This window comes from Felis catus, chromosome A3 (genome assembly GCF_018350175.1).
Source record: "Felis catus isolate Fca126 chromosome A3, F.catus_Fca126_mat1.0, whole genome shotgun sequence".
In the NCBI taxonomy this organism is placed as follows: Eukaryota; Metazoa; Chordata; class Mammalia; order Carnivora; family Felidae; genus Felis; species Felis catus.
The window spans coordinates 30,267,136-30,289,409 of NC_058370.1; the positions used below are offsets into that span (position 1 = coordinate 30,267,136).

A 22,274-nucleotide genomic window follows, 5' to 3' on the forward strand; every position below is an offset into this window, starting at 1 on the left:
TCACTGTGTAATGGTTGTAGAATTTCAGTTCTGCAAGATGAAAAGACTTCTGGAGATGGATGGTGGTGATGGTTGCATAACAGCATCAGTCTACTTAATACCACTGAAGCATACACTTAAAAAGGGTTAAGATCCAGGATGCCTGAGCGGCTCAGTCAGTTAAGCATCCAACTCTTGATCTCAGCTCAAGTCTTGATCTCAGGGTCATGAAGTTCAAGCCCCGTGTTGGGCTTCACTCTGGATGTGAAACTTTAATAAAAGGCGGCGGGGGATGGGGGGGTGTTAAGATGGTAAATGTTATGTGTATTTTACCACATTAAAAAATAACTAGAGAAAAAAAAAGATACTTAAAGGAAATGACAAAGTGACAGCCTGTGACTTCTCATTAGTAACACCAGAAGCCAAAGGAACGTGGAAGAGTGTCTCCAAACAACATAAAGAAGAGAACTGCTAACTTAGAATAGCGTGCCTGGCAACTTGGCCTTCCAAGAATGAGGATAGAATGAAGATCTCTTCCAATTAGAAGGAAAGCTGAGTTGGCCACCAAAAAAGTCCTGTACAAACGAAATGTCTAAAGGATGTGCTAGAAAAAAGGAAAATTTACCCCAGAGGGAAACTGAGGTATAAGAAGGAATTGTGAATAAGTGAAATGGTAAACATATACATGAATCTAAGCAAACATGATAAAATAACAATTTGTGGGATGTAAAAAAAATAGACAAATCTTAAGTACTAAGCAGCACCATATGTCATATATCAACAGCATATGACCCAGTTGGTTGCTTCTTAAAACACTTGCTTGACTCTCCTTCCAGGACAGCACACTCTCACCTTCTAGCTGCTCTTTCTCAGTGTTCTTTGTTCAACCCTCTCCAACTCCCCACCTCTTTAACAGTGGTGCACATCCAGCTCAGTCTTTGGGCCTCCTCTCACTTCTTTTACACCAACTCCTTTGGTGACTGTTGTAGCCCTATTCGAGCTGCTATAACAAAACACCAGAGAATGGGTGTTGTAGAAACAAGAGAAATTTCTCACAATTCTCAAGGCTAGGAAGTCCAGGATCAAGGTGCTGGCAGATTCAGTGTCTGGTGGGAGCCCCCCTTCCTAGTTCATAGATGGTGCCTTCTCACTCTGTTCTTACATGGTGGAAGGGGCTAGGGAACTCTCTAAGGTCCCTTTTATAAGGGCAGTAATCAATCACCTCTGAAAGTCCCCACCTCCAAATATCATTGTATTGGGCATTAAGATTTAACATACGGGGGCGCCTGGGTGGCACAGTCGGTTAAGCGTCCGACTTCAGCCAGGTCACGATCTCGCGGTCCGTGAGTTCGAGCCCCGCATCAGGCTCTGGGCTGATGGCTCAGAGCCTGGAGCCTGTTTCCGATTCTGTGTCTCCCTCTCTCTCTGCCCCTCGCCCGTTCATGCTCTGTCTCTCTCTGTCCCAAAAATAAATAAACGTTGAAAGATTTAACATACGAATTTTGGAAGGAGACAAACATTCAGACCACAGCAGTGATCTTTTCCATCGTGGGTTTATATTTAATACCATGATCTCTGCTTAGACCTCTTCTGTGAGCCTCTGACTCCTATATCCCATTGCTTACTCAGAGTTCCCACTTGGATATCTTAGCAGCCATCTCTGAGTTAACATGTCCAGAGCTGAGCTCTGGATGTTACTCCCCACACCTCTTCTCTTGCATATTGCCCCCAACTCAGTACATATCACCTCCATCATCCTAGCTGCTCAGACCAAAATCCTGGAGTTGTACTTGGGCCATGCTTCCTCTCATTCTCATTGGACAACCAGTCCATCAGCACACGTCTTTGGCTCTGTCAACTACTGAGCACACCTCCACTGTTGTCACTGCCCTTTCACCCACCCCATCCTTCCCTGTGCTGCAGCCACCATAGTTCTGGAAGTTATTTTCTTCAACCAAATTGAAGAAATGAATGGCCTATTTGGGATATGACGGGCAGAATTCCGAAGATGGCCTCCAAGATTCCCATCTCATGGTTTTTCAATCAGACACTACTCTAGGTACTGTTACGAAGGGATTTTGTAGGAGTAATACAAATCCCAAGGTAGCTGAGACCATAAGGTACTGAGGGAGTTTTTTCTGGCTGGTGGCAGGAGAGGAAACATGAAAAGGACTTGGCATGCCACCACTGATCTGAAGCTGGAGGGGCCATGTGAGGAGACCTCTGGAAGAGTGATCCCCTCCAGATCACCAGCAAGGAAATGGCGACTTCAGACCTACAGCTGCAAGGAACTAGAGTCTGCCAGCCACCTGAATGTTTTTTGAACAGATTCTTCCCTAGGGCCTCCAAATAAGAGCCAGTGCAGATGGTAACTGGGCTTCCACCTTGTGAAGATAAGAGCTGAGATCCTTGAGAACTTTGTGAGATAAGAGCTGAGAATTTTCCAGAACTGATGGAAGAGATGAATATACTTGTATCTCTAAGCAGGGAACTCTAACAGAGCTCGCCCAAACTCCTGACCTACAAAACTGAGAGAATAAATAGGTGCCGTTGTAAGCAACTAAGTAATTTGTTACACAGCAGTAGAAACTAATACAGAGGGCATATTTAAAAATCACCTGTGGAGCACCTGGATGGCTCAGTCAGCTGAGCATCCAGCTCTTAATTTAGGCTCAGGTCATGATCTCACAGCTTTGTGAGTTCAAGCCCCGCATCGGGCTCTTGGCTGTCAGTGCGGAGTCTGCTTGAGATCCTCTCTCTACACCCTCTCTGTCTCTCTCAAATAAACTTAAAAAATAGATAAAAATCACATGTGAAGGCTGCAGTATTAACATGTGAGAAACACCGTTTTAGTTAATTCTTTGTTTTCTTCCACCAGACTGTTCCCAAACCCATTGCTCTGGAACCGTGTTTTGGCAACAAAGCTGCTGTCCTCTCTGTGTTTGTGAGGCTGCCTCGAGGGCTCGGTGGAATCCCTCCTCCCGGGCAGTCAGGTGCGTATGAAGGCCAGTGACAAACTCGAGAAGTGTGAGCTTGGGTGTAGAGGCGACAGTGAACAGTAGGCTCATGCCTACCTCATGTCATTGTAAGGATTCGGCAAGATGATCCCATTGTGCCTGGTGTTCCCTAAACTGTCTTTCCTGAGGTCACGGTTCTTTCCCAGGGACGATCCCAGAGTTCCCTCCCTGCACCAGCTCCCTCAGCCTCTCTGTGGTGTTGATGCTTCCGGCCACACCTTTCCTTGCTGCAGTGTTTTGCTCAGCTCTGTCTCTGCCACCCCTCTCTTGTCTCTTTTTCCCTTACTCAGCCTTGAATGCAGGACATACCCCCTCCGTCCATGCGTTCTTCCTCAGTCATCTTACCTACTCTCGTGGCTCTCCTCCAAGCTGGACACTCTCAGATTGGTATTTCTAGCATGACTGCATTTCTTTGCTTTTTCACTCTGTTTCAAATATAAGGCAGAAATAGCAATTATAACAACTTAAAGGAAGTTTTTAGAAATGTACTCATAATTGTACCATCCAACACCCAACTATGTTCATTGTCCTCTTTCCTTTCCAGCCCTGACCAGCAACTTTATTGAAATGATTGTATAGATCTAATTTTTTCTTCTTCTTTTTTCATACAACTCATAAACATTTTTACAGATTACTACATAACGTTTTACCAGTGTCTTCTGTGCAGTTCTATCAAGTATAAATCATAATTTTGATAAATATCCTCTTATCAAACACTGAGATATGAAATACAGTTTTGGAAAAATCGTGGGGTACTTTGGAGGGATGCCTCAGACAATATGCACAATGTGTTTTACACAGCTTTTAATTGAAATGATGGGGGTCAGGGTTGCCTTAGCCAAAGAAAGCCTTATGTCTGTGATAAAGTGTGTCCCAGAATCCTTGCCCAGCCCCTGAGCTCCACAGCCTCCCAACTGTAGCCCTCAAATTCAGAGGCGCCTCCAGCCAAGCTTTCAAAATGGTTTCTGGGTCTTCATGAGGAAGGCCTTTAGGCATGATCAGGCCAGGATTTGTCATCTTCATAGGGTAACAGCTTGATTTGCCCTCACCTAGGGATGTGAGTTCAGCTCCTAACTCAGCTTTACCTGTGTTGAGGGTAGAATGACCCATTAACCTGAACTCTGGAGTGTGGTCTCCTGCTGCGTCCCAGCTCAGCAGACTTGGCCTGTGCTCCCTAAGAGCAAGGCCCTGACTGCAGTAGGGAAGTGACAGGCTTGTGGTACTGTGGCCTTTTCTGCCCTGCCCTTTGCCTGATAGACCCCATCCTGTTCAACTCCTGATAAAAGCCTGCACACCACCTGAGACCCACCCCAAGTCAGCCCATCCCTGCAACCTCTTCTGTACTCCTAATTTTAGATGGCTCTTCCTCAGGACTCTGAGAGTACCCAGCTCTGCCTTTGCTAGAACAATGTCACTGCTGTGGATTCCCCAAGAGTGCCAGGCACATGCCTCCATTTTATAGGCTCAGTGAAGTGGAGTGACAAGTGGCACTCCCGTGGCTCCTGAGAACCTCAGCGGAGCACTGAGCCTGCACTGGCTTGTTCACATGCATGGGGAACCCAGCTTCCAGTACAAAAAGGAGAATGGAACCACTAGTCCCTAAAGCACAGGTGGTAGAGGTGGTGGGGTGATGAGCCAGGTACTGTTCTAAGATTTTTACGTGGATTTACTCAGTGACTCCTCACACAGGCCCTGTACTGCTATTGTCCCCATTTTGCAAATGAGGAAACTGAGGCATGAGGTGGTTAAAGAACCTTGCTTATTCCAAAGCCTGGCCCCAGAATGAGTCCTAACCTGTGTCGTAGGATAGATACAAAAATAACCAGTGTTGCGTGAGTTATGTGGAATGAATCTGAATTTACTCAAAAAGAGTGCTGCTTTTTCTTGGCACCCTTTTTGGAGGCCAGCAGGAAAAATTTACCACTTAAAGCACGGCTGCAATCTTATTTAAATGCTCCAACTGCCAAGCAGAGTTCTTTGCTTCATTGATCTACTGAACAGCATGCTACATCTTTTGTGTAAAAAGTAGGGAGGGGAGAACAATATGTATTTGTATTTGCATCAGTAAATCCTGAAAGAATATATACAAACTAATGAAAGCAGAGCTCGGATGGAGGGAGGTGGGAGGCACAAAGCGGAAGGAAGACTTTTCCCTATATGCTTTACTTATTTGTTTATTGCACTCCAAGAATGTAAAAAAAAAAATTTTTTTTAAATTATTTTCAAAAACAAAGCAAGCTGCTCCTTAACACGTGTTCACGGTGGGCTCTCCCCAGGTCTCGCAGTGGCCAGCGCCCTGGTGGACATTTCTCAGCAGATGCCAATAGTGTACAAAGAGAAGTCAGGAGCCGTGAGAAACCGGAAGCAGCAGCCCCCTGCGCAACCTGGGACCTGCATTTGAGGCTGGGCCAGGGACTCTCCGTGAGTGAGCGAGCCAGGTGTGGCGTGCCAGCGCCGTCTGCAGGGAGGGGGCAGGCGGGGAGATGCTGTGCGAAGCGGGCCGAAGACTGGAAACCCTCGAAACATCTGACTCCTCTGCATGTTCACAAGCTTTCTTTGCCGGTTTCTCCCATCTGTGCTCCAGCATCTAACCTTTTACTTTTGCATAGGACATCACTGATTTAATTGCAGGTCCAGGGGTGATCCAGTTGTTGCTGGAGGAGGCTGGGGTATAGAGCCAGTGAGGGAGCTGGGAATGACACTCAGGTTCACTTGTGGAAAACTGCTCTTGGGGCCGTCTCAACTTGCAAAAAACAAAAGATGTAGTGTTTACAAGTAGACATTCACCATCCGTCGTTCTTGAACATGGTCTTTTAAAAATTAGTCAGATGAATGAATTTGTCCTCATCTGAAGCCTGCTATCTTTTTTAAAAGATGTGCTACTTATTCTTGCACGATGTAGGCAAATCTCTCTCTTCCAGGGAGTAGCTTTTTTCTAGTTGAGAATTAACAATGGTCTGGCTCTTTTGAATCATATCAAACTAAGGTAGAAGGGAGCTGTTTTAAATGTCAAGGTCAGCAGTGTTACTTAGAATGTAAACTGATGTAGTAGGTAGTTTTCTATAGCAACTTGATTAATTTAGTCTTAATCCATTTGAAATTTTCTCCCTCTGTCTTTCTCTTCATCTCTCTCTCTCTTCCTCTCTCTCTCTCTTCCTCTCTCTCTCTCTCTCTCTCTCTCTCTCTCTCACACACACACACACACACACACACACACACACACTAAGTGCCTAGACTTTAAATAGATCTAGCAATTGGAAAGTTAGTAAGCCTGTGTTTTTACATAATTGCATTCCTACATTCTTACAAAATTTAAATAGCTACCATTGGCAATCTGCTGTTTTTCTAAAATCTGATTTGCAGCCAGGGAAAGAATTTTCTCACCCCAGGGAACGTTTAACCTAGCAGCAGGGACTGAGAGGAAAGCGGAAGTGACCAAACTGTGAAAGCTCCTGTTTGTGTTGTCATCAAAAGGGGCCCTAAATAAGGTGTGGTTCTCGTGTGCCCCCTGCCCCTCTCCCCAACTCTAGGCCTGATGTTTGCTCCAGCCCTTCTGGCCACTCCTGCCAGGACACCACAGAGGAAGGGACTCGTTCATGTTACACGTCTCCCTTGAACAGAAAAGAGCATGACAGCACTTGGGACCCCTGCACCTAAAAGCAACAGTGTGTTCCTGTAGCCTGCTCAAAGATGGTGGGTCATCCTCAGGCTGCTGGTGGAATCGCACGCCCAAAGCCTGGAGAAGGACCTGGGATTGTTTGCCCGTTCTTCTCCGGGAGAGGCTCAGCCCAGCTCTCCCATCCTCCTTCCCAGACCTGGGTGGTGGCTATGGGCGGGGCAGTGACCACTGTGGATGATGAAAAGCACATGGAGGAAATGGATGAGGAGGAATAACTATGCCAAGTGGAAAGTGACCAAATTTAAGTGGGGTAGGGCAGTCCTGCTCTTCTCCCCAGGCCACTGCCTGGGTGTCGTGTTGTCCCTGTGTATGGTGCTCTGTATTCTGGCATTATGCAGCAGCCTCCCCAGGTCTGTATTCTGCTTCAAAACTTTGAAGTTCTCTGACATTACCCCATAGGGATGGACCTTTAGACGACAAAATGCTCAAGTTTGTGAATTTGGAGAAATTAATACTCAAAAGGGCAAAGACTGCAGCATTTCACCTTTAAATGCAGTGCCTAGAGCAGGAGTGCTGTGTCTTCCCCAGCACCAACCCCTCACCCACGAAGAGCTGCCTGGAAAGATGTTTTCAAGGAAGTCGAACCATAAAACACTGTCTGATGCACAAAACACCTCTACTTTGAGACTTGTCTCTCGAAAAGCTGCTTCTTCACATCATTGGTAAAGAGCAGACAATTCTAGAAAAGACCCCTTCTCTTCCAAGCTTCCCACATCCCTGCTCCACACCACAGCACCCACAGAGCCTGCCACAGAGTGGCGATTTACCCCTATAATTGCCATGAGGCCTCTTGGCCAGAGAGAAGGAAGCCCCTGGAGAGGGACCTCCCATAAGGAAAATCCTTGTTTGTTCGAAGGACCAGTGTTTCTTTGGCCAAAGAAGTCTCTTCCCCATGGGTTTCCAGGCCTTGAAATAACATGTACTGTGTCCCTTAGCCACCTGGATATTTTATTTTTTTCTAGAAGATAGTTTATTTTTTAAAAGGAGCAAGTGATATTTAATTTTGCTCCAACAGTGGAGAAACAGCTGAATCCACCTGCTTCTCCTTTGCAGTCAAGAGCAAAGAACTTCCTCCAGACTCAGGCCAGAGGAAGGGAGTGGCAGGAGAAAGAGGCAGTCAGCTTAGGAGCCAGTTACCAGGAGGGAATCATCTGGAACTTCAGAGAAATGCCTGCGTGTCACAAGAGAGCCTGTATATAAGTTAAAATTGTCATGAAAACATCGATGTTGCACTTGTACATAATTATACAGTAGTGTCCAGAATGTTCATTCAGAGTGTACATAAAACAAAAAACTATGTTAATGTATTTTTATTAAACGTAACGGTGTCTGAGTTTTACCTAGTATATTTTTGTGCCACATACTGAATATCCAAGATTGAAGAAGTCCTCTCGTTGGGCCCTGATACATTGGTAACAAAGCCAAAAAAGGCACCCCCATCATGCCGGTGTGTCCAAACACATCTGGTACTAATTGGACGACTCTAAAACAGAAATTGTCAGTACACAGAGGAGAAATCGGGCATTGAGCCCATTTAAACAGCATTGTGTGAGGAGACGCAAAGGCAGCAGGAAGGTCGCTGTCACTGTTGTTGGCTCTGCAAGTGCATCATGAATCTTTCTGTTAGCCTCTTGGTGCTGTGCTTGGCCAGCAATGACCCATCTTGTCCTGAGGACTGTTTCTCTTGGTCTCTAAGTTCAAAGAGTATATCAGATTTTCCAAAAAGGGGTTTTCCAGGATGTATCTGTTTGGTCTAAAATTTTAATGACCACTTCCCAGAACCATGGTTTCCTATACTGAAAACTGGGAGTGGGAGTAGGGTGGCTAGTTCATTGATAAATAGTTCCTGTTCCCTTCTGGAGAATTGCACACCCCCTGGCCTCCTGTCTGCCCCCTACTCCTGCACACAATTTGGGGAGAAGTCTGCACTTCCTGTGAGATCACCTGTAAAAGGTGGGAGGAGTTGTGAGCTAACCTGGAAGAAAAGCAGCCCTGGACAGAAGACTGTCAGCAACAGGAAAATACCAGAACTTGTGTGGGTGAGGCCCAAAGTGCAATATTGCGGACACACCAGGAAGTCTGGGGCGGACGGATGAGAAGACCAGAGCACTATCGGTAGGAAAAAGACATGTTACCTTTTCAGTGCATCTCTGTCAACTCAACGGAGTGTATCTGGGGAGAGGGTGGAGACTCACTTCCTTGGGTGCTGGTGTCATTTTTGAGAACACCTTTGATCCTTTAGTTTCTAACATCCATCCACCCATTCAATGAATATTCACTAAGCACTAACTAACAACCTAAGCTAACACTAGGGCAGTGACCAAGATGGAAAAGAAGCTTTGTGGAATTAACAGCAAAACCCAGCTCAAGCCCCTCATCCCAAGAGACCTCTCCTCGTGGCAGTTCCTGTGAGAATTGGCCACCCTGAGGACAAACCCAGGAAGGCAGGGGTCTGTCCTCAGGCCGTGCACCAGCTCTCAGTCTGAAATGTTTGCCCAATTTACCAAACCACGAAAATCACCATGATGGCAGGCCCGCCAAGAGACATTTCCCCGGAATCGTTCAAACTCCTAAGCACCCTCACCTGCAGGGAGATGGTTTGAAGTGGAGAGGAAAACTGGCGCCTTCGCTTTCAAAGGCAATAATGGAATCGACTTTCAGTAACTGAAATTTGTGCACAAAACATTCTAAACACTAGTGAAGCCTGTTTTGTTGAACTAATTCTGGCTCTGGAAATGTTTTTGTTTTATAGGTATTTACGGTTATTGTTTTGGGGTTTTGTTTTTGTTTTTGTTTTTTTGTTTGTTTGTTTGGGTTTGGATTCAAGCTTAGTTTGTTAATATGTATAATTTAGCATCTATTGCACTCATGTAAATATGGAGTAAGTATTGTAAACTATTTCATTGCTGGGGACTGTGGGTGTTATACATACATTTAGGACTGCAATTTTTGGTATTTTTTGTATTGTAAAATAACAGCTAATTTAAGCAGGAACAAGAGAATTAAGGGAGGTCTGTGCATTTTAAACACAAATGTGAAGAACTTGTATATAAACAGAAGTAAATACTATAATACAAACTTCCTTCTGAAATAAAAGTAGATCTGGTAAAAATGTGGTTTTTGCTCTAATTTTGAGTTTGTTTTATTTCATTTATTTTTACAGTTTGGTCATTAGAACCTTAAGAAAAGGGAAATAATGTTTAAGATGGTTACCAGTGTTCAGACTGTCTCAGAGGCAGCACTTGGCATTCAGTGAAGGTAAAGGTGTAAAGTCAGCAGGGTGGGCACCTCAGACACCTGTTGGGATGAAGGAGGTACAGAGAGCCCCACACAGCTTGTGAGCAGACTCCCAACATCCCCACTGTAGCCTGTGTTGCCCTTGAAACAGCAGTGCTGGAGAGGGAGAATGGTGGGGGGAGCAGCTCTGCCCTGGCACGGGGCGGGTCGTGGGTTGGGCACAGCCCACGTGGAGGCCAGAGCCACCCAGCTGTCCTTGGTCTCTCACCTTCTCATTCTCTCGCGGGTTCCTGAATGTTTAGGTTTTCCAAACTGCTGAATCTCAGGTATGCCGACAGGTTGAGGACTCCACAGCCACATTGTTGTCCTCGGTTTGAATTTTTGATGTTCTTTCCATCCACAAAGCTTTGTCTGTGAGTGCGGCTCCTGTGCTTGGGGCAGGGTCAGAACAGTGCACTTCGGCGCCCTGGTGTGGAGTGCAGGAGCCCTAGAAGGATGAGATCAGCATAAGGGGAGTTGAGAACATCAGAACGTGGTTCAACATGGTTCACATAGGAGAGGGTGGGTGAGACACCAGGCCCGGCCAGCCCACCAGAACTTGGGGCTGGGCTGGGGAGGTAAATGGTTGGGCTTATGGCCAATGCCAGGTTGGAGAAGACCTTGAAACTATTCTAGGGGGAGGGCTGTGGGTGCCACCAGCTGCTTAAGACAGGATGGGATCCTGTGAGCGTGTGGTGTTATGGCAGAGGCCATGCTGTGTGTTCACCACACAGCTATTGGACCCACAGGTTAGGTGGGGGACCATACACCGAGCTGTGGCCAGAGAAATGTTGGAGTAAGTGATGGACACCAGTTCTAAACTTGGTCCATTCAGTGTTCCCACGTCGGACTCCCTAGAGGTCAGGTGCTAAAGATGTTGGAAGGCACGTGGGTCCCTGAGTCACCAAATAGAGGCAAGCCACTTTAAAATGCATAGCTTTGGCTTGCGTAGCGGCCAGGTGGCAGGCAAGGAGAGAACAGATGGCAGCAGCAGAACAGCCGGGATCCCTGGCAGGTAGTGGGAAAACATCTGGTAAGGCTGTTAAGTTCGACAGCTTGGAAAGCAGTCTGCGTGGCTACTGAGTTTTTAGCTCAGAGGGAAGAAGGTCAAGAAAACCAGAATATGGTATGTGTTGATTAATATTGGCTGCTTCTGGCAAGGCATCACAAGAAAGAGTTGACTTCTAGAATTAGCCAGTTTGTAGGCCGAAGGGAAAAGGGTGGAGAATCCTGAAATCCAGGGTCTTGCAGTGTTAGAAAAGCCAACTCATCTTGCTTCTGGTCTCCAAACAGTAAGAGGTGCTCATGATCAAGAGACCCAGTAAACCTTGGCCTCCATGGGTGGGAATCAGGTGGAGGCTGTGGTCTTCCCACTTGACCCTCAGAACCTCAAGGGCAACATTTTGAGGGCGAGGCATGTGGATAAGGAAGCAAAGATATAAAGCCAACTTGAAAACTACATCCAGGAAAGAACCTGGAAATGTCATCACTGACCCTGGACCTGCCTGGGAAATAAAAATACAGGTTTTTGAGGGATAATTATGTTGCCTAAGAAACCGTTAGCCTGACCCTTACAAATGAAAACAACCAAGCAGCACCGTGACGGTTGAGGAAGCCTTCAATCAGAACTACCTGCAAGCAGATCATTGTAGAAGCTGTGTCTGAGGGCACACACCCAGCGCCACCCGAATGTGGCCCCAGGAACAGATAGGAGCTCTTGTCAGGGACTTCTACCACAAGGCAGGGCCCCCAGAGGATTTCAGAATCACTGCATGTCTGCCATCCTCCTTCCTGCGCGAGGGTGTCTTTCCCTGTCCTGCCAGTGTCTGCTCGCCAGACATTGTGTCGGGACCAGGGATTCCAGTGAACAAAACAGACCAAAATCCCTGTCCTTGAGTTTACCGTGCAGCTGGGGAGACAGATAATGAATACAATGTCAGACGGTGAGTTCTGTGAAAGTACAGATGGGGTAGGGGGCAGAAAGTACAGGGGGCCAGGTGCTCCTTTACATAAGAGAGGCAAGGGAAGGTCATTCTGACAGGTTAACAGCTGAGCAGAGAGCTGAATGAAGGAGGGAGCTGGCACCTGGATGTTTGGGACAAGAGCATTCAGAAAGAGAGGGGGGCAGTGGGTGCAGAGGCCTAGAGGGAGAGCAGGCCTGCTGGGTCTGTGCTGTTCTGAGGCTGCCAGAGCAGTTAAAACAAAGTGGGCAGGAGCTGGGCCTGGCCGGGGCCTGTGGGGCACGGTTCTCAACTGGCACAAGACATTTGGGAAACAGGTGGGGGTGATTCTGGCTATTGCATTGCAGGGGGAGGCGCTGCTGTGATTTCGTGGGTGAGCCTGAAGGTGGTCATCCTGTGACACGTGGGATGGCCCCACCCGGGCCAAGAACTGACCCACCTCCCACTCGGTGTTTAAATGTCTTGCTCGATATTTGTGGAGATGAGGAAATCTGTTCCTAATTATTTTAGTGTAGACGTCAACCCTGTTGCAACCACAAGGATTCGAGAGCTGGTTTGATACAGTCTCGTTTTCCGGAAATCAAACTATTGGGTAAAATCAAGGGAGGACCAAACCTTGTTTTCTTCAAAACTTTACCCAGAACTGGCCATCATTCTGGAAAGTTCTGTCATCAGTGGCAGCATCACTCTTGGTATCTGAGTCCCCAGCCCCACCTACACATGTGTAGGCTGCATGTGAACAGACACACCCTGCAGCCCTCTGTTACTAGGTGTGTGACGCCTGACAAGAATCCCCTCCCATCCTGTGCCACCAACACGGGAAAAGGACCAGACCAGGTGACCTGTAGGTTGTGTGGAGCGTAGTGCTCTGTCTCCTTTCACGGGCATGCCAGGCTCCCTGGCAAGTTGCTGTCCAGTTGGGGGGACGTCTCCTGGAGCCTCATGTGGCCCCTGTCCTGCTTCTCTTGAAATTTCACCTGTGTCCCCACTTCCTGTAAAAACGAGCAGCTGCTGTGAGTTTGGCCCTGCCTGACTCAGCTTGAGTGGGGGATGCGCGGGGAGGGTGGAGGTGAGCAGCATGCAGTTTCCACCTCAACCCTGCACCTAGACAACAGGCTCCAAGCCAGACTGCGCATTCATGAGCCGTGAAGTTTCCACCGATAAATCCACGGATGCTCCTAGCACCTGCCTTTCTGCCTGACCCCACCCCGCACCCCCAGCCACCTGCCAGCTAGAAGCTCAGCGTTGACAACGGCTAGCAGAGGCCCAGTCACAGGGATAAGGCCAGGGCCAGGACCGTAGTGTCCCCAAGTGCACATGAAAGAGTGACAGCAAGCAGGCTACCTGGAAGGACACGGAGGCCAACACTCAGATATGGACCAACAAGGCAGGACCTGTTCCTGGTCATGGGGCGGGGGCGGGGGTGGCAGGGCACAGCTGGACTCAGCCTTGAGGCATTTGGCCAGACTTTTTCAGGTAGAAGTGACAAAAACTGAACTCAGACAACTCTTGGTTTCCTGGGACCACTGTAACAAATTCCCCAACTTGGGTGGCTTCAAATGGAAATTTATTCTCAATTCTGTAGGCCAAAAGTCTGAAATCACAGAGTTGGTGGGGCTCTGCTCCTTCCAGAAGTTCCATGGGAGAACCCATTCTGGTGGACACCAACACTCCTTGGCTGTGGCCACATCACTCCCATATCTGTCTTTACATTGTCCTCTCTTCCATGTGTATCCAGTCTCCCCTGCCTCTCTTGTAAGGATGCATTTACGACCCACTCTGATAATCCCAGATAAGCACCTTCTGTCCAGATTCTTAATCATATCTTTTGCTATATTAGGTAACTTTCACTCTTTAGCCTGCATCTAAGGTAACGTTCACAGGTTCCAGGGCTTAGGATGCAGATGTATCTTTGGAGCCACCATTCAGCCCCTTACAGCAACAAAACCCTTGGAAAGTCTACTGGCCCAGGGGTGGCAAGATGGTGACCTTTGTAAGCCACAGCGCCTGGTCCCCTCCTCTTGGCTTCTCTCTTCAGAGCTGCCTGGGTCCATGCGCCAAATGGCCTCAAGCCTCCCACAAGGGAATCTTCACTCTGAGGAAGAACAGACAGCCAGGCAGCAGGAACCCCGTGACCTACCATTTTCCCACTGCACCCAGTTAGGAAGCCTCTTTTCCAAAGCACATTGTCTGATGTTAAAGCGGCTCCATTTGCTTAAAGGCTGTGCCTGAGCTGGGGAGAAGTACCGAAGGAAGACCGCCAGCTTCCGTGGAACAGTGCCACTGTTTGCAACCAGGTTCTGCTCTTTTTTCTCTTCCCAGTCTTCCAAAAGGTGTGTGTGCCTGTATTTTACTCTAATTGTCTGAGTGAAAAAAATGAAGTGATAGGGGCACCTGGCTGGCCTAGTCAGGCAAGCATGTGACTCTCAATCTTGGGGTTGTGAGTTCGAGCCCCATATGCAGTGTAGAGATTACTTTTATTTTTAAAGGATTTTTTTAATGTTTTGTTTATTTTTGAGAGAGAGAGACAGAGTATGAGCAGGGGAGGGGCAGAGAGAGACACACACAGAATCCAAAGCAGGCTCCAGGCTCTGCGCTGTCAGCACAGAGCCCGACGCGGGGCTTCAAACTCATGAACCAGGAGTTCATGACGGGAGTCGAAGTCGGACGCTTACCAACTGAGCCACCCAGGCGCCCCAAGATTACTTACATTTTTAATTTTTTTTTTAACATTTATTCATTTTTGAGACAGAGAGAGACAGAGCATGAACGGGGGAAGGTCAGAGAGAGAGGGAGACACAGAATCTGAAACAGGCTCCAGGCTCTGAGCTGTCAGCACAGAGCCAGACGCGGGGCTCGAACTCACACACCGCGAGATCATGACCTGAGCCAAAGTTGGACGCCCAACCGACTGAGCCACCCAGGCGCCCCTACTTACATTTTTAAAAACTTGGGGTGCCTGGGTGGCGCATTCGGTTAAGCGTCCGACTTCAGCCAGGTCACGATCTCGCGGTCCCTGAGTTCGAGCCCCGCGTCGGGCTCTGGGCTGATGGCTCAGGGCCTGGAGCCTGTTTCCGATTCTGTGTCTCCCTCTCTCTCTGCCCCTCCCCCGTTCATGCTCTGTCTCTCTCTGTCCCAAAAATAAATAAATAAACGTTGAAAAAAAAATAAAAAAAAAAAACTTAACAAAAATGAAGTGACACGGTTTAACACACACTCACAAACAGCCAGTCATTTAGCAGATATTTAATCCTCCATTTGGATCACCATATGCAGTCTTGGTGAATAGACTGCTCTGCCTCAGCTCCGAGCACACACAAACACCCCGTCTCTCCCCTGCCCACATACAGGTGCGCGTTCCCATGCAGGTGAAGATGGTCGAGAACATTCCTTCTTCATAAACAGGGTGGACTCTGAGCTTCACTCTGCCCAACACTCCTCCTTCCCCGCCCCCACCCCCCCCTTAGAGAACTGTGCTTCCCATTTCATGTGGTCTTTGTGGGCTGATGTCACTCCCCAGCCACTGGAAGGGGCTTATAACCCACACTGGGCCCACCAAGGTCCTGCCTGGCTCAGTCCATGAATGATGGGTAAAAGAGGTACCTTTCTCTGCTGAGATTCCTAAAAGGAGAGACTAGATCTGCAGCTGCTGATGGCATTCTTACCCACCCTGCAGTGAGAGCCTGCCTGACTACAAAGGGAAGCTATGCACAGACCAACAAGTGCACCATCACTTGAAACCCTGGAGAAAGCTGTGCCTGATGCCCAGATTGCTCAGGTATATACCCAAGCAGGTTTGATTTGTGTTTGGTTCCAATAAGATTACTGGCTGAAGCTGGAAGGCTGGTTGATAGCTGCCACGTGTGGTGTCTCTGGGTTTGTTGTGATTGCTAAACATACGGTCTCAGAACCAGGGGCTCTTTTTCTGGTCAGGACAGCCCAAAGCCTGGGCTTTGTTGTGATCCGTGCTTAACCCTTGTGTCTTAGGTGATGTTCTCCAGAAGTTGAGCCTAAGATGGGAATTCTCAGGCCATGATTTATCAGAGTGAGTACCTTCAGGGGAACCTCTAAGGGAGGCAGGAGCAGGCAGGGGAAAGCACTAAGTTAGGATGTGGTCTCAGCTAGCATCTAGCTTCAGCCTGATCCCCCACAGGGGACAGGGAGCCTTGTCCCCCCACCCCAAGGCTGCCGTCCACCTTACAGAACAGAATATAACCCTACAGGCATTTCTTCTAGAGAAGGGAACAACTGTGAGCTGTGTTAACATCCAACATTCCCCAGCAGCTTGGCCAGAGAGGGCTCTGAGCAAGGCACCAACAACATGCACTTCAATCTGTTTCACGGCCCCTGACAAGCCTCAGGGTTTGAGAAGGAGCAGGCCAGAGACTCTGTAACCCTTAACTCATCAGGAGTCTCCAAGCTCTTGAGGAAGAAGGAAGTGGGCAGAAGGTTTAGTATTTGTCCCCCATTGTTCTGCCTTCTCCTTCCCAAACATCTTTGCAGAACTGCAAATCAACACAATCGCTTGACATATGCTGGGTCCACACATGGGTACTTGTGAAAACTTCTATGATAAATTTCCCTAGGCTCCAGCAAAGAATTCGACTCTTCATATGGACAGAAGCAGGCAGAATATGTGGAAACAAAAAAGCAATTAGCACCACTCTGAAGTTGTCTGTCAGGTCTGGGCTCTGTGCACAATGAGGACGGGGTCCCCTAAGTGATCCTGGGACTCCATGGCACCCCCAGAGATGGTAGTAACAATCAGACACTACGTTTGGCTGCAAATAACAGATGTCTGTGGAGAAATTGGCTTAAACAAACTAAAGGTATTTTTCTCATACAGTGAAGTCTAGAGGGAGGCAGATGGGGGCTGGTACAGTGACTCCACAATGTCATGTGGCTTCATTTTCAAAATGGCACCAATGTCCCCAGGCACTGTCATCAAGTTCTGGGGAAGAAGAAGGGAGAGGATGCTAAAGGCTGAAGGGACCAGTCAACAAATCAGTTCCGTTTCAAGAGCTCCCCTGGAAGCCTCCTCACCTGTGGCTCCACTTATGGCCAGGACTGTGCCACATGACCACCTCCTAGCTGGGAAATGTAGTTTTCAGTATCTGAGTACGAGCAGAGAAGACAAGTCAACAGAAATTTCTGCCACTAGGATCTAATAGTTGATTCAGTTTGGCATCCATAGGTGAGCAAATGTAGTCCAGATTGTTTCTGAGGACATCTGAAGTCACAGACCAGCAGAGGCATACCCTGTGGCTGACCTTGGTCTCCAGGCTCCCAAGACAGATCACATGAAAGTAAGGCCAGTCTCAGTGCATGTGGTTTATTGAGCTTTGGATGTCATTTATAGTGCTAGATTAAGCCATGGGGAAGATGGCTATACAACCAGTGCAATGCAGGGGGCTGGATTCTCACTCCAGGTGGTGCCCACCAAGCAGCATATCATGGATGGGAAGAACTTTGCCAACATAAGTCATGCGGCATAGGTGGCTATCGTGATGGGGGGGTGCCTCACTAGGACAGTGCCATGAAAGGCTGCAGTGTTAAAAGTTTTGCCTAAACGTCTGTTCAGATGTACTCCTTAGGGCACGTTATGTTTGAAGAAGCTAATGAAATCTCTTAGAATTCTGGGAATCTGGATGGTTTCTGACCTCTAGGTGATCTGGAGTCCCAGTGAGGCCTCAGCAACACAGGTGACCCCCCCCCATCCCTATCTTGTGGGAGAACCCAACTGTTCCAAAGTCAGTGGAGAAAGGGACCTATAACCAAGAAACCCACAAAAAGGGAAACCAGGGGCTTTGCATCAGACCCTCAACCCACATCCCTCACTCTAGGGGACAGGCACACAGGGTGTGCAGACCTAAAAAGGGCAGTGGGCTGAGAGCACTGGGGCTAGCTTGGGAGGCACACCAGTCCAACTTCAGTGGGGCAATAGGGTGCAGATGTGGCCCTGTACCCCAGGCAGGATGGGACAGTGATGTTGTCCAAGGTCTGCTGTCCTAGTCAGAGCAGGGGCTGGAGAGCCAGGACAGGGAGCATGGGGAGCAGGGAGCTCCCAACCAGGAGCCCATCTGTGGAGGACACCTTTGGGGTGCAAGGACAATGTGGACTTGAGGCAGAAGCTGGGTTCTGCTCTCTGCCTCCACCACCCCCATCCCAGGCCATTCATGCCTCCATTTAGGCCCACCAGCTCACCATCCCCTCCCTTACACCTACTTGCAGGAGGCTATTCTCGGGGTCCTGGTGGACATCTAGCTGGTCCTGCAGGATTACTGGCCACCCACCATCAAAGGCCTGTATGGCACCATCTATGGAAGGAAGGGACCCAAGGTGGGCTTGGCTGGGAAACCCTAGCACAAGGCTCAGTTCCTCTGGGACAGAGACCTCTGGCATCCTGCAGTGGGATGGGTGGATAGGACGTCTGCAGGGACTGGCTTCTGGAATGGAAGGTGCATGACAAGGAATAACAAAATAGAGACACCTGTGCTAATAATGCCTTGCAAACTGTCGTCCTCACAAGGGTGACAATTATCAGCCCCCATATTATAGATGGGCACAAGAGGACAGGGGAGATAACTAACTAACTCTAGGCTGGTAAGTGGCAGAATCGGACTTCTCACTCAGGCCACCCAGTTATTCAGACCCAAAAGGCAAGATCATCAGTTGGAGGCGTTGGCATTCCCGGAGTAGGCGGGAACCACCTCAGAAGTGGCAGAAGCAGGAATTTCTCTTCGTTCCATTACAGGAGCTCTGAAACTTGTTTTGACTGCCTCCTCCCTCCGGCCTGAAGGGTCACCAGCCTAGTCATCACTAAAATTCTACCTTCGTCTGTGATCTTGTCTTCGAGACAACTGGGTAAGGGTTTCTTCAGGGGCGAGTCAGCAGCATAGGGGTGTGCAGCTGCGTGGCTGCTGCAAACGGCCTCCGTTTCCTCACCTCTAAACTTGGGAAGGGGCAAGTCTGCGCCGCCCCGCCCAGGGCCCCTCACCCAAGCAGCGGTTCCTGGTGAAGAGCCCCCGGAAGGCTTCGCACTCCTCACGCCGGTTTCCGCTGGCTCCGCAGTCGCACCAGGGCGCCACGCGCGCACTCGCGTTGTCCACGTAGTTGGGGGTGATGGCGGTGCCTGCGGGGACCCCGAAGACGGGGTAATCGGCCCACTCAGGCGCAGGCATCCCCGGGAGAGCCCCGCCCGCGCCCGGGTCCCCGCAGTGCGTACCTACGAGGCCCGCGAAGGCGCGCAGGCAGCGGGGGGCTTGGTCCTGCAGGCAGCCGTCGGGGGCGCTGGGGGCGGGAGCACAGGAGGCCTGGAAGGCCAGGAGGCGGGGCCTGCGCGGCGCGGCGGGAGGGCCGTGAGCGGGAGGCCCCGCCCTGCCCCGCCCAGTCTCCGCCCGGCTGCTCCCCACACCCCTCTCACACCTGCAGACCTGCCCCGCTCCCTCCCACACCCTGCCGGCACCCGGGGACCCGGACCCGCCCGGCCGCTGTCTTATTCCACCTAGTGCCCGCACCTGCAGACCCGGCTGTGCTCGCAAGCGTCTAAGGGTGCGAGGCAGGAGGGCGGCGCCGGGCCGGGCCCCGAGAAGGCGCAGGCGGGCACGAAGGTCTGGCGCCTGCGCTCGGCGCACGCGGCGTTGACGCACGAGCAGAAGAGCAGCGCGTGGGTGAGAGCTGGTGGCCCGCGGGCGAAGAAGCGGCGCAGGGCGCGGCGGCAGCGGGCCTGGGGGCAGCCCCCAGCCGCGGCCCGACCCAGGCACTGCGCCACGTACTCGGTGCGCAGCCGCTGGCACCGCGCATCAGCCGTGCACGCCTCGGCCGCATCCAAGCATCGGTTCCGTCCGGCCGAACTCGGCGACCCTAGTGGAGGAGCGGGCAGCTGCTGTTCTCGCTGAGCCCTTATCAGTACACTTCACCTCCGCCCTCTGGCCACGCCTTCTGAAGATGCAGGGCGCTAGGAGCCCAAAGGGGCAGAGTGTGGTTCGGTGGCGTGACCGCCTGGCACTGACTGGCCTTCTGCCGCGGGGATGGGCGGCGGTGGGCTCTGGGGAGTCCTGCAACACGTCAGGGATAGATGGGACGCACCAAGGCCTGGCTTCCCCCAGGCGCTGAGGCCCAGGTACCACTCCTTCCCCAGAATGGCCACACCCGTTCAAAGGGGTGTCCACCTGACAGTGGAAACAGAGCAAGGCTTCTGGACACTTGGCTAAAGGACATTTATCAGAAATGGCGTTGAAGGCAGTGGCTGCTCCTCTGACACTCTGGGACACCTGAGCTTTCTCCCTTTTCTCTACTCCTCCCTTCCCCACGGAGAGCCTTCGAGTGAGTCTATAGGTGTCTGATGCTCCCTGCTTCCAGACCTTCTCATGCGCCTCCTTCTGTGCCTTACCGCAGGTGTCTCCCCGCCTCAATTCCCTTCTGATGCTCCCTTCTCGCCCATCTAACTAACCCCTGCTGGCCCGTGAGGGCTCTGGCTTCCCCCAGTCCCTCCACTCCCCACCAGCCAGGCAAAAGAGGGATTCCCTGAAAGGGCTCCGGTCCCTGGAAGGCCCACTTAGGCCTGGCTGCCAGAGTGTGGATTCCAGAGAAGCCCCTCTTGTCAGACCACAGAGCTGTCCTGAGCCTCAAGGCCATGACAAGTGGCACTCTGCTGGCCACCAAGCCAGGGTCTCGGAAGTCAGGACTTGGCAGCCCTTTCCCAGGACCCAGGTCACCAAAAGAACGGGCTACCCATGCCCCACGGGGCTCTCAGCCCCTGGGAGGCACTTCAGTCTAGGTAAAAATTTTCCAGCCTGGCCCCACATCCATCTCGCTGGTTTTGTGGAGGGAGGGAGGTGGCCCCCTATCTGGCACTGGCCTCCTCTTTCAGGATCCATGGATTGGATGGTGGGAGCCATGGTGATTCTTGCTGTGATTCCAGCACGTCTGCTCCACAGGTAGAAAGAACAGATCCCGAGGGCTTAGAATTAGTAAGTGGAGAGGGTAGACATGAGGGGGGGAGCCCTTCCTTCCTGTTTCCTTCCCTCCCCTTCCCTCCCCTTCCCTCATCTCCAGGATGCCAGGAGCAGCAGGCAAACTTTGCCCTCCTCTCCCAGCCAAGCCCCCTCACATCCCCAGGCCTCAGCCACACACAACAGCACTTAGTGTCACCTAAGGTCTTGGTCTCCCTCTGCCAGTAGTACCCTTGCCTCATCGTTAGCCTCAAAAAGCACATCTCAGCCCCAATATCTCATCTGCCTTAAACCTTTGCCAGATTCCATTCTCCCCACCTCCCTCCACCTGGTAAAGTGACCCCTCCCTCCACAATACCCCAGCTGGGGAAGGGAAGCCAAGCAGGTGGAACAGCAGATGCGTGGCACAGAGACCCTGAAGATGCAGGGCAAGGAAGAAGTGTGAAGCTCCAAGAGTGCAGATGGAAGGGAGGGGTTGGGGAAAGGAAAGAGAGGTGGGAGAGGGGACCCAATAGGAAAAAGCAAGTGTCTGGGGCAGGAGTACAAAGACAGGACTGGGGGGCGGGTTGTGCTCCGCAGAGCCCAAAGGCAAGTGTTGCGCTGCGGCCACCAGGTGTCCGCATGCACACCCCTTGCACAGGTCTCTTGTTGGTGCCCCTTCCTGCGGTTCTTTTTCCAGAATCGCCCTCTTGCCCCCTCACTCTGTCCCTGAAGATCGGCCAGAGAGGCCAGGAGTTCAGGGGTCTGCGGGAGGAGGTGGCCACTTACCCAGAAGCAGCAGCAGCATCGCGGGTGCCAGGCAGAGGACCATGGCGGGCAGCGAACAGAGAGGACGGCTGGAAGCAGAGTCCCGGTGGAACAGGTGCCCCCTTCCCAGCCCTGCCTGAGCCCAGCTTGGTGGGAACCCAAGTGTCTGTGCCAGTGGGAATACTGCTGTGGGGAGGAGCCTTTGTGATGGGAATGACTCCCCGCCCCAGGCTGTGCCTTTGCGTAGGTCCGGGAGCCACTGAATAGAGCACCTGGATGTGCGCCTAAGTGGACCCTCCCCCCACCTCCCAGCAACACCCACACAACACGCTAAGGGGACCTGGTCTCTCTCATGCCAAACTATTGTTTTTAATGTTTATTTATTTCTGAGAGACAGAGCTACGGGGGTGGGGGGGGGGGGTTGGGGGGGGGGATGGGACAGAGGATCCAAAGCAGGCTCTGCACTGACAGCAGAGAGCCCAGTGTGGGGCTCAAACTCAGGAACTGCAAGATTGTGACCTGAACCAGTCAGATGCCTAACCAGCTGAGCCACCCAGGAGCCCATAGTTTTAATTTTTTTTAAGTTTATTTATTTTTGAGAGAAGGAGAGAGCATGGACACGCACCCAAGTGAGGGAGGGGCAGGGAGAGAAGGGACAGAG

The 22,274-nt window shown here is 50.6% G+C and overlaps 2 protein-coding genes across 5 annotated transcripts in view; one reads left to right on the plus strand and one right to left on the minus strand.

Moving 5' to 3' along the window:
- The window catches only part of ATRN (attractin), a 162,539-nt gene extending 152,748 nt beyond the window's left edge, over positions 1-9,791 (plus strand). The window contains exons 28-30 of one of the 4 annotated variants that reach the window (XM_019826774.3): positions 2,858-2,972; positions 5,273-5,434; positions 6,527-9,791. In XM_019826774.3, coding sequence (XP_019682333.2) covers positions 2,858-2,972; positions 5,273-5,397 — 240 coding nt within the window. In that variant the 3' untranslated portion in view covers positions 5,398-5,434; positions 6,527-9,791. Of the gene's footprint in view, positions 1-2,857; positions 2,973-3,124; positions 3,131-5,272 lie in introns of all 4 variants that reach the window. The other 3 variants (XM_019826775.3, XM_019826778.3, XM_045053827.1) reach the window with 3 other exon arrangements.
- A 7,437-nt stretch (positions 9,792-17,228) lies between these two features.
- Positions 17,229-21,677, minus strand: GFRA4 (GDNF family receptor alpha 4). The gene is made up of 7 exons (XM_045055101.1): positions 21,635-21,677; positions 20,001-20,121; positions 19,430-19,825; positions 19,138-19,247; positions 18,910-19,044; positions 18,138-18,229; positions 17,229-18,005 (listed from the first exon to the last, which is right to left on the minus strand). Exons 1-7 carry the CDS (start codon positions 21,675-21,677, stop codon positions 17,925-17,927), a joined length of 978 nt encoding a protein of 325 aa, XP_044911036.1. The 3' UTR covers positions 17,229-17,924.
- Positions 21,678-22,274: the final 597 nt, after the last annotated feature.